Genomic DNA, 16,386 nt, shown 5'->3' with positions numbered 1-16,386 from the left:
TTTATTAGGGATTAATAAAGTATTCTGATTCTGAAATCTGCTATTATAGTCTGTACTAGAGCAGACAATGCTATCCCTTAAATAGGCTTACGGGGAATAAGGCGTTAGCCAAATGTCTACAGTCTATATTGAATGAAGACTTCGGTGATTTTACATTTGTTGTTTTCTTAATATGCTGTCCTCAATGTTGATTCATAGCCATCTGCTGCTGGAATGCAAAGTCATGAATAAGCCTAAGCTATGCACATGAGAGCACTTATGACAAGGCCTATCAGGAGAGCATTCTCATTTCATACCAGGCACAGAGCTGCAAACCCTGGGCCCATGGCATAGTCACTCCTTCTTAGGCAGATCATAAACTGTGTTACAGGGATTATTCAAACCCTTCCTGAGATGAGGAGGGAGATCCTCAGCATCCATCACAGAGGTCTATTGATGCCTAACTGGCATGTGAACTCCCAGTGACTGTGAAACAGCAATGCAAGAACAACCATGCCCACACATAAAAAATGATGTGTGTGTGTGTGTGTCACAAACACAGTGGAGTAACCATTGCTAGCATACTGACTTAAGTCAAAAATGTAGTGGTTGGTTTGTACTACAATGTAGCAAAATATGGAAAGAAAACTAACAAATATGTAGTCATATATCGACAGTGGGAACTTTTAACTTAATCATGGATTTTCAGTATCAGAAGCTACATCTCCTGGATGCATGGGTGTTTTGTTTTGTTTTTTAAATTACGTAAGTTCATTTTATACAGACCACAGTGACAGTCAGAGTCAACAAATCACGTAGAGACTGACTTACCATTTTACAACAGGCATGGGGAAGCCCTCAACAGTACAGAAGATTTTGACTGGAGTGTTTTCAAACACCATGTGGGATCTGAGTCGGACCAGGAACTTTGGTCCCCTGATCATGGGCTCCTCACGCACATATTTGTCATCCAATTTTGTTCTTACCTAGACAGGCAAACAATAAGACCAGTATATGACAGATCATTTTAAAATCCATTGTACTATAAAGCATTAATATTAATAAAATCCACAGGACAGTTAAACAACGAATATAGAAGTCTTGATTAAAACAGTTACAAGATTCTTACCACTTCCTGGATGCGGGTTTTTGTTTTGTGCTCATATCTTTCCTCCATCGCCTCAGAGCTAAAGACAATGACAGCAATAAGTCAGTTTCCTAAAACCATGATAAACCTGAGCCCTGTAAGCTGATAATTGAGCATCTAATATAAAATAAATAAAGATATCAGTTACTTTGAGATGTGGACCATCCCTGCCAAAAAACCTCTTACAGTAAGTAGCACTGGCTTCCCAGCTGTAATTTAAAAAATGCCTCATAGTATTTGGTCCATACTGTGGGACATGGTGCATGTTTCTACTCATAAATCAGTACTGACCTACCAAACATACATTGTACTTCCTGAAATGTGAGCATAAATATAGTGCTATAATACTACTACAGAATGAAAGGTTTTAGCCTGAACTTATTTTATGCATGCTTCCCAGTCTATGTCCCTGAAACACAGGGAATAATTATAGGAATAATGCAGGACGGGGAAAGACAACTAAACATGACCTTAAACAGGAAGCTATAAACAGGCCATCAACATACACTCATCTGTGAATCTATGACCCCTCTGGCAGTGTGATCACGGCTGTCGGAGTCTTAAGAGTCACACTGTACAGAGGGCAAATTACAGATTATCACCTCACTGCTCGACACCTGCATTTTTTTTGTGTGTATTTTTTTTTTAAACTTGCCTAGATCTTGATTAATCACACAGCCATTGCACAACTCTCACTTTTAGCAGCTTATTTGCCAAATATATAAGATCCTGGCTAAAGTCTGATGTAATATTATTTGTATATAACATTATGGATACGCCATAGCAGTGTTGTTCATTGCTGTTGTTTAAAAAAACAAAACAAAACCCTTCAGACAAAAAGTACTTCCACAACTGCCACCAGAAGTGCCCTTCAGCCCCTAAAGTCAAGGGGATCTTGAAAGCTGGCAGCAACAAACAACAGTTGGTACGGTGATCTGCCATCTGGGGCAGGAGCAGCAATGCAGCATTTTAAGTCAGGGAGATGAGTCTATCCTTGACCTTGACCGGGAGTGACTCTTAGTATTTGTGTCACACAGAGATTTGCCTTAAAATAGCTAAACATGCAAATTTTGTGGTGCACTTTAAAGGAGATTGGGTAAACATATGAGGAAGGAAAGGGAACATATTCATGCATCTCTTCTGTTTTTAGTGGTATAAATGCACCTGGAATGGCTGTTTTATCTAAAATAATATAATTTTGAGTATAAGTAGGGAATGGAAATAATAAATCTTTTTAAATAGTTTCAGTAAAGAATGAACAAAGCAACCAGAGTACCTGTTAGTACTCTTTTTTTGAGTCACACATACACACAAGCAGACATGAAAACAGAAATGGTAACTAATGATAAGAAAAATCACTAATTTAAGGACAGATTTTACAGTAGCAGCCTTTTTATTCATTTACACTATCAAACCTAATCAAATTTAGGAAACTCACCATAAAGTTAACAAGAAAATTACAATGAAAAATCTTCCTTACTCATAGGAGTTCCTTAATCAAGTATGAAATCTTTTCATAAAGCTTTTACTAACCACCTCAGAGTCTTTATGTTGGTTAGTCCGTCTGTTGCTTACATGGCTTCATTTGCAGGTTTAGTTGTACAAAACCTTACTACTGTTACACATCTAATATTAGTAATATTATTAGGACAATTTAAGTAACTTAAAACTATAAATAATACAGAGTCTCTTGGTACCTGCTATATTCTTTAACCACATACTGGCTCTGTTTGTGGTGGTATTCATGGTTGTAACTTCCACGTTTGATCCACGCTGACATGATGATGCCGTAGATATTGACCTGTTGGACCAGCACCACACATTACAAGATTGATGCATACAATCACAAAGACAAACACTGAACGATTCTTGAAGAGATGCTTGAAATTTTGAAAATAGTCATTTCCAATTACATTTCAGCATGATGTTTTTATTTACTCGACCCTAAAAGGAAAAAAAAACACTCCTAAACTTTGGAAACTTGAAGTCTGCATTATTCCCCCGACATCCAAATTCATAAACATAGCTGACTGTCGGCTCCAGGACTGACAAGATGACACTATATTGATGGAACACACGGGCACAAATGTAAACAAAGGGCATGGACAAGTATGGATAAGAATAGCAACTGAAGCACAGCTGCAGCCAAGAGTGTGGTACCAGTTTGATAGCAGTAATGGCTTGTGTGTTTAACAATTGCCAATAAATATAATTTGAATAAATTAGACAAAAAGGAAGCCAGTTACTGTAACGTGACTAAGACAGCACGGCATTAATCCATTATTGATGATAGGGACGTAAAAACTGACACTAAAAACACAGAAAAAGAAAATGTTGCCATACAAACGTATCACTGACAGTTCAGCATCCTTAAATGTGTCATCAACTATGTGCATGCTGCTTACGGCTGTCTGGCTCCAGCTTATTTAAAACGTTCATTATTAAGAACATTTCAGGAAATGTCTCGTGTATAATCTGAAGTCCTTTTCATTTGTTGTGTGTTTCATATAAACAGAGTAGATGTGGACTTCAAGGCAAGAGAATACAGTAGCTTTGTCTTACATCATCCACACACACAGGGGAGTATAACTGCCTTGCATCACCTCATAGTCCTCAGGGACCAGAAATAAGGTCAGATGAAACGTGAAGCGATACTGCGGCCCAGCCTCCCTCCCTGAAGGCAACTGAGACGTGCTGCACCGGCAAAAACATTTCTACTTCCATGTCTTTGAAACACACTGCTAAGATTCAGTGTCACTGTATGCATCACTTCTATTGGCCCAAGGCAATCCTCCAAGCAGAAAGTCAGCCACAGTAAAAGAACAAAACAAAACCCTTGCCTCCAACCTCTATCCCCAGACAGCAAAAATAATCGTTCTCATTTGAATAATGAAGCACAATATTTTATTTATGTCCATCACTCGTATTTTGCCCTTTTACAGTCATTATATTTTCCCTGAAATGGGTAACCACAGTCTTACTGTAACTGTCTGACTATTTGGTATTAGCAAACATACTGTGGGTGTTACCTCACGTAACACCCAAACATCTCTATTGTAGCTGTAAAACTTTATAGATCTCAGTCAGAACAATGCAAGCCTTTGAATTTCTCCAGTCTGACCATAAACACTTCTACCTAGATGCAAAACTAGTGGTAGCAACAATACAGTAGCTCAACATTGGCTCAAGCGCTTGTACATTTTCTAACTTGAGGCGTAATCTTTGTTAGCGGATAAATGAGCTCAAGTATACATGAAACCAACACATTTAAAGTCCAAGCGTTGCACACCGACAGGCAGCCCTCTGTTGGTCACTCATTCACGCCAAATGAATCACCACATATCGCGAATGCAGTAATTAATATTCATAATAAAATGAAATTAATATATAGTATCACTCATCACATTGAGTATCATTAATAGCTCTGACTAAGGAGCAAGAAACATCTCTTGGCTGCGCCTCGGTCTGTTCTCTCTATGCCATCCCACTGATCCTACCAGCTATACTTGGATTTGAAACAAAGCTGCAGATCCAGAGGAGAGAGGAGCATAAAACTGAATTTAAAATTGATTTTCTTACCCCTTGAGATTCCCTTTGCAGCGACTTCGGCTGTCAAGCTGAATCCACAGGGAGTCAGCCTAAACCAAGTACAGGGCCAACAAAACCACCACCCGTCTTCAACTGTTCCCCACCTGCTTCTCCGTGAGGCCTTAAAAGGAGACAGAGCTGCCTATATATAACCAGTATCCTTCAAGACTCATAATTACTGGAACCAGTAAACTATTTGAATAATAGAGTTTATTCATTACACTTTGTAATGGAAGCCAACCGATTTGTTTTTGGTATTCCAAATTAATGGTGCATGCTTAATAATGAGTTATTTAAGTATACGAGAGCACACAGACAATGCAGAGAATCTGACAACAGTGATGCTATGTTTTGGGAGGGGGGGCAATACCACACTTTCACCAGCAGCACTTTTAGCCCCACAGACTAGACAGCAGTATGGAGAGCTTTCAAGTAGCACTTAACTAATGAGTTTTACCATGCCACAATAACATGTTAATGAATAATAAAATGTGTCACTGTATGCATCATTATAGAGCTTTTAAAACATGCACACTCAAACTGAGGAAAACAGATTTAAATTCTGTATTACAATGGCTGGATACGGTGGATCATGAGTTTATAGCTACATTTAAATTTAGCTGCATATTAGTTAATACTAGACCCTCTCTAAGGTCTTTCACCATTCTGTGCTGAGAAATGTCTTAAGACACTGTGCCACATGCTGAACTTTGGCCAGGGTCTATTTATAAAAATAGCTACAGTTACAGCTTGACTATTCCTGACACAGTGGAGGAGCTTTGAAACACATTTCACATCTGAGACAAAATCACATGAGAGGACAGCATAAGTCACATTTGGAAAAAGGGAAGACGGAGAGAGGGAGGCATGGCTGTGGTTTCACGTGGTGCTGATGACATAGACAGGAGAATGAATACGCCAAACAAAAGATGAGAGTACAAGAAAAGCTGATTTAGACAAACACCTAGTCAGTTTAAAATTGATGTGACTGGGGATTAATGCTTTCCGGAGAGATGCTGTTTTTAACAAGTTCTATTTGCAGGGGTCAAATTTTTCTATCAATCAGCAGCTCCTGAAATGAAGAAAAACTGACCTGTGCAACAAACAAATTTCATAATCCTTAATTTTAAACTCTTCATGAAAAAGATGAATTCCCAAAGACCAGTCCTTGCTTTTTTCATAATTATTACATATCACCATGTCAAGCAGACAGTCAATAATACCCTTTATCCTGACCTCTAATCTCTAAAGCCATGGTTCAGTATAAATAATAATAATAACTGTTTAAATATTCTGTGACTCATCTAGTTAAGTAGAATGGCTTAAGTATAGTCTAGAAATTACAGAAAAAAAGTGTGCGTGTCTGTGTCTATCTGTGTGGTGGTGCTGGGGGTAAAAACAAAACCATAAGCTTTTGTGGTAGGAAAAGAGCCCCCTGTTGGTTGTTTAGTACTATACTCTCCCTGATCATTTTGCTACATCATGGTTAACACTGAGGCTGAAAAACAGATTTTGAAAGCTAAAAACAGACAGTGCAGACATATGGAGTCTAATCAGGCTCTGTTTATGATGGAAAACACTTTTTAACAGCCAGCCTGAAAAGACAAGAGTGAAATAAATTAGAAATGTTCCTTCCATACCTTTAGTTTGACACACTGGCCAATAATGGGGCCTCATATTTATTATGGCTGGCCCATTCATTTAGATGCTAAGTGAAAAGTAACAGGAGAAGCGTACTGTATACAGTACATTTAACCTACTTTATGTTGAAGACAGTTTTGCCAATACTGACCAATTTCTGTTGAAAACATGCATTAATTGGTGCTGACAGAGTAAATCAGCTTTCTCGCGTGTTCACTCTGGGCTTTTTAATCCGCAGACTAGCTGTCACACGCTTCCGTTTTCGTGTTCTGCATAGCTGGTGCCAACTTGTCAAAAAATCCCAAGCAGATGTCAATGTACAAAGTCGCAAATGACATGTGAAGTAAACTCCCCGGTTTTTTTCTAAGCCTAGCATAAGCACGCATATTCAATCCACCAGGCTGTCAAGAAATATGTTTTAAAGAAAATAAAATGACTCAGATTGAATAATTCATTTTTGTGTTCTTGTTTTGATTTTTGTCTCAATAATATCCGTAAAACGTGTCTGTACAAACTCAAAATATGCCTATATTTCTTTTTCTTTCTTTCTGTTTTGTCTTCGCTTTAGCTCAGTGTCTGAATGATCAACCTCATGGTTAACACTGAGGCAGAAAAAGTTGTAATGCTAATGACTGTGTAATACTTTAGTACAGTGATTCTAATATGACGACGATATATTCAACATATTTTTGACTGGAGGATAGGGACGTCTGTACACTGTTGAATCAACGCACCACATTTGAAAATATCACCGGCAGACTCCGGAGAATAAATGAAGCCACCGGTTCTGCTGCGTGATGACGCATGAGCGGAGCATCGCTTCTGATTGGCTAAGTGAACAGGTAGGTAGTGACGCGATGTGGAACATAAACAACAAACAATGGGCTGTCGGTTATAGATCGTGTGAAGTACTTTAACCGACAGAAGCTATTTGTTCGGGAAACTGTTTCACATTTGAGAACTATTGCGAGTTTCGGCTGTGACGTATTTGACGCAAGGTGAGAGATTTTAAAAATATGTTATGTGTGTGTAATACGATCTTTTTGCTGACATAAAAGAGTCGGGCGTTTCACGCTAAATGATTGTTTTTAAACGTCGATAGCTAGGATTATAGTTTTTGCAAATGCATCTACTGTAGCTAATTTTGTCTAATGTAAACTAGTACCGTAAACAATCTAATCACACCGAGTAAAAGGGTCGTTAAAAGTTCTCTGTCGCCATTTCTTTATTTCCTTAACAACAGCGGTGACTCCAGACGATTTTACATTGGGCTTCCAAATGTTTTGTTTGGTCTGAGGGCAAGGTTGTTCCCTTAATCAGAATACAGTTTCACATATAGGTAAACTGAGTCAATAAAAGACCCACAAGTGTGTGTGTGTGTGTGTGTGTATATATAAATTTTTTTAACAATATTTGTGTTGATAGACATTTCTCTCGACTGTATTTTTCATACCAGGAACAACAAACAGATATTAAAGTAGCTGTCCAAACAGGCCCAATTAATACGTTTGTGAAACTTTGAAGTTATTTAAACAGCATTTTATATCTGTTTGAAGAGCGACAGAAAAACTGCCGGGATAATATTTTTGTCTTATTTTGTGCTTTTTGATTGTTTGTGTGTGTCAGTTACATATTTTCATCAGAATCCACAAAGCTGCGTGCTTACTGATTCCACACTGTATATGTAAAATGTAATGTAGATGTTTAGTTTTACATATAAGCTGCCATTTATTGACTAACCTGCTATTTTATTTTAGGACAACCATGAGGCTCTGCTACCCCTTATTGATATGCCTGGTCCTAACCATGTCCTCATCTTTCATAATTTCATCCAAGTAAGTACAGACAAACACTTAGGAGGTGGTTCATTAGAACGTATAGATTTATGTAACGATAGACTGAATTTGTTTTCTTGGTTTTTGTTTTTTAAGAAATCTTTCTATATTTCAGACACATGTGGACCAAAATGATCCTCACCCATCACTGGCCAACCACTTTCTGTTCGGTGAGTTTGTATAATTAATGAAATCATTGCCCTTTAGTTATCGTAGTTGTGCAGAACCAGTTCCTGTCTTCCAAGTGAAGCAACCTTATATAAAAAAGGAAAAAGTGCACTCATGGCAGCCACACCCAGATTGAACTCTGCTGACTGACTTTTTTATTTTATTTAAAGTGTCATTATTTAATGCCAAGTGCCTCATATTTCACTTGTTCCATTCTTAGTTTTTGGTTCCTTTCCAAAACATTTGAAGTATGCTGGGTTTGATTCAAGCTTATCAAAGTAGTTTCAAGGTCAGTATTATGAAAACACAGGGTTAGTATCACTTCTTACCTGGGTAACACTATGTATCTAACATGATACAGAACGTGTTCTAGTTTTTCAGTAGCAGCTGAAGTCTTTTCTTCATCGGTAGATCAGTAATAAAGCTCTCGTAGACACAACATAACACAATGACTTTCTCGTGTTGACTGCAAACAGTTTTACCACAACTGCACCTTAAGCCCTTGAAACAATTGCTAGAAAAGTCCTTTTATTTAAAAAATGAAAATAATATTATAATCTGTATGATTTTTTTTTAAATTTGTATCCCATCAGCCATATTTGTGCAATTTGTTCCTTAAACATTTATTGTGCAAGTTATTATTATTATTATTTATTTATTTATTTATTTATTTATTTATTTATTTATTTTGAGGGGACAGGGGTCATAGTAATGATGCAGAAGTTTAAAAAATTCAAAGAATTAATACTATACTACTGCACAGCTCATTTTTTGAATTAGACACTGTAATTGTAATCCTGCTGATTGGTGAGCTGTGTTATACTCAGTCTGCATTGTCTTTAACCTCATCATACATTTCTATTAGTTTTACTCTCCTTTGTAGACTCAGCCTGTCCGTGTTTGTGATCGTGATTGGTGCCAATGCCACCCCGTTCATTCACTTGTAAATAAGCTGACCCAGGTTTTACAGTCTATCAAGTTAATGGCCACCTTCATGTGATCGCAGCCTGAGTATTAAGATAAGATAAGATAACTCTTTATTGTCATTGCACAGTCATACATAGTACAGTAGTACAATGAAATTGGAAAACTGTCCTACGTCGGCACTACATATAACACAACACGACACAATATGACACATCACAACGCAACAAACAACACAACACAGTATATTAACTTGGTATAAAAAAGAAGAATAAGTGTATGTGTATTGCACACTGTTATTATTGCACATTAATTATTATTGCACCTTGTTATAAATATAAATATTATTATTGTTATTGTTTTAAACATTGTTACCTCCCCCCTAAAAAAAAGTCCAGGGAGGTAGCCAGTCAGGTCAGCTATTTACATTGATCAGGGCTATTGCCCTGTTGTAAAAGCTGTCCTTGAGTCTGTTTGTTCGGGACCTCAGCAGCCTGAACCTCCTGCCAGACGGCAGCAGCTTAAACACCCGGTGTCCTGGGTGTGTGCACCCAGGACACCGGGTGTCCAATGATTTTTGGACACCCGGTGTCCAATGATTTTTGGACACCCGGTGTCCAATGATTTTTTGGGCCATGTTGATGACCCTCTGGAGTGCCTTTCTGTGTGCTGTGGTGCAGCTGGAGAACCACACACCGATGCAATATGTCAGCACACTTTCAATGGAGCAGCGGTAGAAGACGGTCAGCAGCTCCTTCTTCAGGTCCATTTTTCTGAGGATTCTCAGAAAGGGGAGACACTGTTGGGCCTTCTTTAAGACCGCAGAGGTGTTAGAGCTCCATTGGAGGTCTGTGTCTATGTGCACACCCAGAAACTTGAAACTGGAGACCCTTTCCACGCACTCCCCGTTGATGCTGACAGGCTGCAGCTCGGACTTCCTCCTTCTGAAGTCAACTACCAGTTCTTTTGTCTTGGTGGTATTGAGGTCCAGGTTGTTATCGACACACCAATCTGACAGCCTCTGAACTTCAGCTCTGTATGCCGTCTCATCTCCCCCTGAGATGAGCCCCACCACGGTGGTATCATCTGCAAACTTGATGACTGTGTTGTCTGGGTGGAACTAACACAGTCATGTGTGTACAGAGTGTACAGTAGGGGACTCAGTACACAGCCTTGTGGAGAGCCGGTGTTGAGGCTGAGGGCTGAGGAAAGATGAGGCCCCACTCTAACTCTCTGTACACAGTCTGAGAGGAAGTCTCTGATCCAGCGGCAGGTGGTAGAAGGAAGTCCAATTTCCAGCAGTTTAACTATTAGTCTGTCCGGGAGTATCGTATTGAAAGCAGAGCTAAAGTCAACAAAGAGCAGCCTGGCGTAACGGCCCTGCACTTCCAGGTGAGAGATGGTGGTGTGGAGCGTTGTAGCAATGGCATCTTCAGTTGATCTGTTAGCTCTGTATGCGAACTGGAGCGGGTCGAGTGTGGATGGCAGGCAGGACATGATGTGACGTCGGACCAGTTTCTCGAAGCACTTCATTATAACAGGTGTTAGAGCAACTGGTCGGTAGTCGTTGAGGCTGCTAATGTTAGTACGCTTTGGCAGTGGGACAATTGTGGCTGACTTTAGGCACGGCGGGATGCAGGACTGGGACAGTGAAGTGTTGAAGATCTTAGAGAAGACCCCAGCCAGCTGGTCTGCACACTCTTTTAGGACCTTTGCGGTTACCCCATCTGGTCCGGCGGCCTTCCTGGGGTTCACTGCCCTCAGTGTGTGCCTCACCTCATATTCCTGCACTATGAGGCTTGGGCTGCTGCTGTCCGATGTTTTTGCTGCTGCTGCCTCTGGTCCCTTCACCTCAAAGCGTGCGAAGAAGTGGAGTGTTAGTGTTAGGGGAAGTGAAACCAGATAACAGAAAGTTATCCTGGGTATGTTGACTTCCTTTAGGACAGACCTCAGAACAGTTCTCATATCCCACTGCATCTCTATTGTCAAGCTTTGAACTGAGTCTCCAAAAGGCAGATTTTGTTCATTTCAAGTCATTCTTTAGTAGATTTATGTGTGATTTATGAGGCAGATGTAGCTTTTATGGGAAAAGTGCACCATGTACTAGGGTACAGTTGCATTCAAAAATTGTAAATTTGTGCATAAATACTGACCTGAAACAGTCCTAAGAGTTCATATTTATCTGGAAATAAATACGAGGATAGTGAATTCCTGATAGCTCTGTAATTTGTCTTAAGCTATTTGCAGTTAATTTGAAGCTTTTATTTATGCAATCCTGTTAAGTATTCACAACATCTGAGTCTTTGGCATTTGTTTGTATATTTATTTATTTATTTGGTCGTAGGAGCTTCAAAACGTGCTTAATTATTATCATGCAAAGTGAACAAACTGAGCTTGCAGTTCTCAAATATCATGTGATATCTTTGCGAGCTATTTGGTCGGACGTGTTGAGATTCTCCTTTGTCGAAGTAAGAGTTTCATTGTGATCACAAGTACGCAGTTACCACAACTGACGACACAAAATGAACATCCCCTTTTTTGTGGTTTTTGAAAGCACTTTTCCTGGTAATTATTCTGTCTTGTGAACTTCTCTGACTGAGCATGTCTGTGGGTGTTATATAAGGGTTTATGGCACATACACGACTGTGTCAGAAGGGCATGTCTGATTTGGTAACATCGATGACCCTCGATTAGTTGTACTGTTATTTAGGCATTTTGCTCAGGATGTCAGTTTGCCCTAGACGCGTTTCTGGCTGCTCTCGTTTATGTACACTGAAGATGGAAGCAATAAAAATCCACCACTACAAAGAAAAATACAGCGCAACAACACAACAAACTGCAGGCCCCAAATGACCTTAAAAAACAACAAAACAAATCAACTTCTCAACTTATCACACACACTGTAGCTTTAAAGGGGTTCCTCATTTCATCAGTCATCAAAGTTCCTGACTGTGTATATACGTTGAATACGTGGTTTCAGTTTCCGATGTGGAATGATTATTAGAGTTGTCTAAATAAATGTTTATATATTTTAGATGGAGCACTGTCAAAGCAACATTAGCCAGTGGACACTACATGGATTCTGGTAAGTGTGTGTGTGTGTGTGTGTGTGTGTAATACATCCCTGATTACAAGGATGTATTACATGTTTTCCACCATACTGTATATATTGAGTGAATAATGAGGTTTTTTACTTGGTGAAAAAATGAAATCTTTGGCCAAACTATTCATTACCACTGTTGTTATTGCTTGGCTGAATTATGTTTGTTTGTTTCTGTTTTGTTTATTTGTTTGCGTCAATATCCCCTTTTTTCTGTGAGTGAATGAAGTTTGAATCTTTCTTTTTTCAGGCCAGATGGTGGCGCTTTCTGCAATTCTTCATGGCATTTCAACTCTTCCGAAATAGAGGTAAAACACTATTCAGAGTCTTTTTCTAAATATATTTTTTCTTAGGTGAGTGTAACTCACAGAAGATAATATAACACAAGCTTAAATACCAGTTTGCATATATTAAAAAAAGCTGGAATTAGTTCATGAAATGAATACACAAGTCTCCAAATAGCTGTTTTGAAGTGAAGCACCCAAAACTAAAAAAAATACAAATAAGCATAGAAACCATTTGAAAAGGTGAATTTCTCCTGTTTTTATACTTTAGTCCAGGGGTGTCAAACTCAAATACACAGTGGGCCAAAATTCAAAACTGTAACAAAGTCGCTGGCTAACGTTAATATTTATTGAAATATATTTATTCCTCCAGATATAAGAATGAATCTTTTCTTATGGACTCAAACACATTTTGCTAAAAAACTGAATATGGAACAAGCAAAGCTTAATACTAAACAATATATATATTAGCTGTATAATACCAGTAGGCCAGCTCTGATAGTAATTTGGTATGGCTTCACGGGCCAAATGTAATTAGGCTGTGGGCCAAATTTGGCCCGCGGGCCAGAGTTTGACACCTATGCTTTAGACCTTTTAGTGATGAATAAAACAACGCATGCCTTTGCTTGTATGTTTTCAGGACCTGCTCCCAGACATGAAGACGAGTTGGCCTGACTTGTTTGATCCCTTGTCTAATGACTTCTGGTATGTCTGAGCTGCTGGAACTATAGAGCACTTCTACTACCACTTTAGTGTTGCTTTAATTCAGGGATGTGAAATTAATTAAATTAATTTTACATAGTGGCCGATAAACAGTCTGAGGAATAAGATACCAAAATGTTTTTTGTTTTAATTTACACACAGTTTTTATTAATTCACATAAAATGTTCAATTTTTTTTAATTTACTGTGGACTCGTTGTGCAAAACAAAACAAAACCCCCCAGAAATTGTCATGCAACTGTTTATCTATTCTTTTGGCCAAAAAGGAGGTGTTTTTCAGCAGGAAATTTTCTGCGTTTCTTCATATTTATCATAGCTATCCAGGTGGTAGGATTGGAGTCTTTGCCCCCCAGGATTCATGTTTGACACCCCTGCCTTATACGAATGCTGCTACATGGTCTGTTTGAGCAGTCCAGTGAATCTTTAAGATAATATGAACATTTCCAAATAATTTTATTTGTGTGCTTTAGGAAATATGAGTGGAAGAAACATGGTACGTGCGCAGCCAAAGCCATTTCTCTGAACAGCCAACATAAATACTTCAGCAAGGCACTGGATCTGTATCATACACTGGATTTGGACAGGTACAAACCACTCGCATATTTACACGTTTATACATATGCACACCTGATTCCTGCAGTCCAGTCCGGAGAAACGCATACAGTTATTTTATGTATGGAAATGTCTGTTTTTGTTATTTTAGCATCCTGAAGAAGTTTTCCATCACGCCTTCTCCGCAATACTATAATGTAAGTTTGATTGTATTTGTACAATCCCAGCTTAAATCTTGTTAGAAGTACCTCACAAAGTTAAAGGTCATAACTGCAGCTTCTCTTATTTTGCTCCTGATGTGTCTGTGTAGTTTTCATACATTGAAGGAGTAATAGAAAACTTCTACCACGTCAAACCTAAGATCCAGTGTGGCCATTCAACAAAGGTACATTTCAGGTTCACTGAAATTATTTCAAAATGAGTTTTAACACGTCAGCTGTTAAATTGTTAATTGGTATGTTTTTGATTGTTTGTTTTGACAGAATGACAGTTTCCAGGTTTTGGGGCAAATTGAGTTGTGCTTCAACAGTAGTTTCGCCCTGATGGACTGTGAGAAACAAGTTTCCACGGAATCTGATCCTGATAGAGGTTGGGACTATCCCATGAATGTTGACAAGGGATCAGGGTTATCTGTGTGCAACCACGATGTGCCAGTTTACTATCCACCTGTTGAATAATACAAAAAACCCAATATTTTCACAAATTGAAATTGTACAACACACTATGATGATGATTCTTTTTTATTCGAATGCATTTAAATTCTAACTGTGACTTGAATAAAAACTGCCTTTGATTGAAATGTTCTTTTTACGTCCTACAAACCAGGACGCACACTCAGCCACACTCCACTGTCACTTTGTGCTTTGCTGGAATTATATTCTCGTCTGACTCTTACAAGTAGATAAGACTGCCAGTGCGCAGCATGGGTTTCTCTGCAGCACAGCAGGGGCATTATGGTAATTTCAAGTCAGGACGGGCAGGGAGTTTAATATGCTGCACATTTATAAATCTTCGTAGTGTGTATTTTTTTTATTATTGGTAGGCATATTTATTTCTGCATTGCTACATGTGCCTATGTACCACCTATTGTGTGTCCTCTCTCCTGTTTTGGCAGGGGTGTTTGCATTTCATATATATATATATATATATACACACACACACACACACACACACACACACACACACACACACACACACACACACACACACACACACACACACACACAGTGAAATAGATGATATGCATGTTTTGAGGACCATCTTTGTAAGCCCACAGTGCCACTTCTGAAACACTTTATAACTGCCAAGTATGTGTGTTTGATGTTTCCTTTTTAGGTCTGTTTCCATAAATATAAGGTAGTATGCAGTAAATCTTTCATTTATTTCAATATTCATTAAGAGATGTGAGTGTCAGCACAGTACATTACAGAAGATGTTACACAAGTTCTCAGCACATCAGTTTTTGCTGACCTATGGCCTGAATAGGGTTTAGCACTTGTTTTGGAAAAGGTTATTTAACACCTCACCGATCTGCACACAGACTTGTTTCTATTGATGCTGTTGGACTGTGGCTTTTTGTTCATAGATGAATTATTTTAAATCTAATGGATTTTATTGTATCTACAGTAGATCAATGCTGTAGTGTGAAATTTTTGAACTAAGCATGTGTATCATTTTTTTCTCTCACAATAAAGCCTTCAATATCTATTCAGTGTCTGCTATAATCATTATGTAAAATGTCATTTTGATATGATGTATTATTTGCTTTAAAAAATTTTACATGCCACAAAACATGGGATGGTTTTAACATGCATCCTGACATGTAGTGTAGTATAGCGTCGTAGTAGTGTCTGTCTATATCGGTGTGTATAAATATTAATGTGATCTACTTATAGATCCTTAATCCCAAACGGACAAAGACACCAATCCATAATCCTGAATCTCCTCCCACAACACCGCACAGCAGCATGACGAAACACATCTGATTACATTTTCATTAGCGGTAAAGTGACCTAACATTCTGTGCCAGTTACATCCAAATATGATCTAACATGAAACGATGCCAAAACCCCACATTTTTAGTCATTTCCAGGTTTAGAGATCACAGTTTGGGCGTTTCAGGTGAACTGCCCTGGATGAAGAATTTTAAACGTAATAAAAAAAGAAAGAAAGAAGAAGAAATTAAGCCTTGGTCAGCCATGGACACTTGACCTAGGTAGAACGCAGTCCTCATTTACCCCTTACCTCCCTCTCAGTTTGGTCTGTATTTCCATCTCCCTCCCCTTTGCTCTCTCTCTTGTTATGTAACACTGCAGTTCTGCAAAGCTGCTGATGTGACAGATCCAAGTACCTACACACACAGACACCCACACCCACTGATCAACCAGATCCCTCTGTACTTGATTGTGATTGTTGTCCTTGTTGCTGTCATCATTATTGATCCCAAC

General features: G+C 38.6%; 2 protein-coding genes across 2 annotated transcripts in view; one reads left to right on the top strand and one right to left on the bottom strand.

Annotated features, from left to right (window-relative positions):
• The window catches only part of myom2b (myomesin 2b), a 29,150-nt gene extending 24,329 nt beyond the window's left edge, over positions 1–4,821 (bottom strand). The window contains exons 1-4 of the mRNA XM_026170354.1: positions 4,706–4,821; positions 2,824–2,927; positions 1,109–1,166; positions 811–965 (exon numbers count right to left, since the gene is read on the bottom strand). Coding sequence (XP_026026139.1) covers positions 811–965; positions 1,109–1,166; positions 2,824–2,906 — 296 coding nt within the window. The 5' untranslated portion in view covers positions 2,907–2,927; positions 4,706–4,821. The remainder of the gene's footprint in view (positions 1–810; positions 966–1,108; positions 1,167–2,823; positions 2,928–4,705) is intronic.
• Positions 4,822–7,231: 2,410 nt separating this feature from the next.
• Positions 7,232–14,738, top strand: rnaset2 (ribonuclease T2). The gene is made up of 10 exons (XM_026170341.1): positions 7,232–7,353; positions 8,113–8,190; positions 8,306–8,360; positions 12,318–12,367; positions 12,633–12,690; positions 13,307–13,371; positions 13,858–13,971; positions 14,091–14,136; positions 14,250–14,324; positions 14,422–14,738. Exons 2-10 carry the CDS (start codon positions 8,120–8,122, stop codon positions 14,614–14,616), a joined length of 729 nt encoding a protein of 242 aa, XP_026026126.1. The 5' UTR covers positions 7,232–7,353; positions 8,113–8,119; the 3' UTR covers positions 14,617–14,738.
• The last annotated feature ends 1,648 nt before the right edge of the window (positions 14,739–16,386 follow it).

This window comes from Astatotilapia calliptera, chromosome 1 (genome assembly GCF_900246225.1).
Source record: "Astatotilapia calliptera chromosome 1, fAstCal1.2, whole genome shotgun sequence".
Lineage (NCBI taxonomy): Eukaryota > Metazoa > Chordata > Actinopteri > Cichliformes > Cichlidae > Astatotilapia > Astatotilapia calliptera.
Note: the sequence above shows the minus strand (reverse complement) of the source record. Positions and strands in the feature narration are given on the sequence as shown.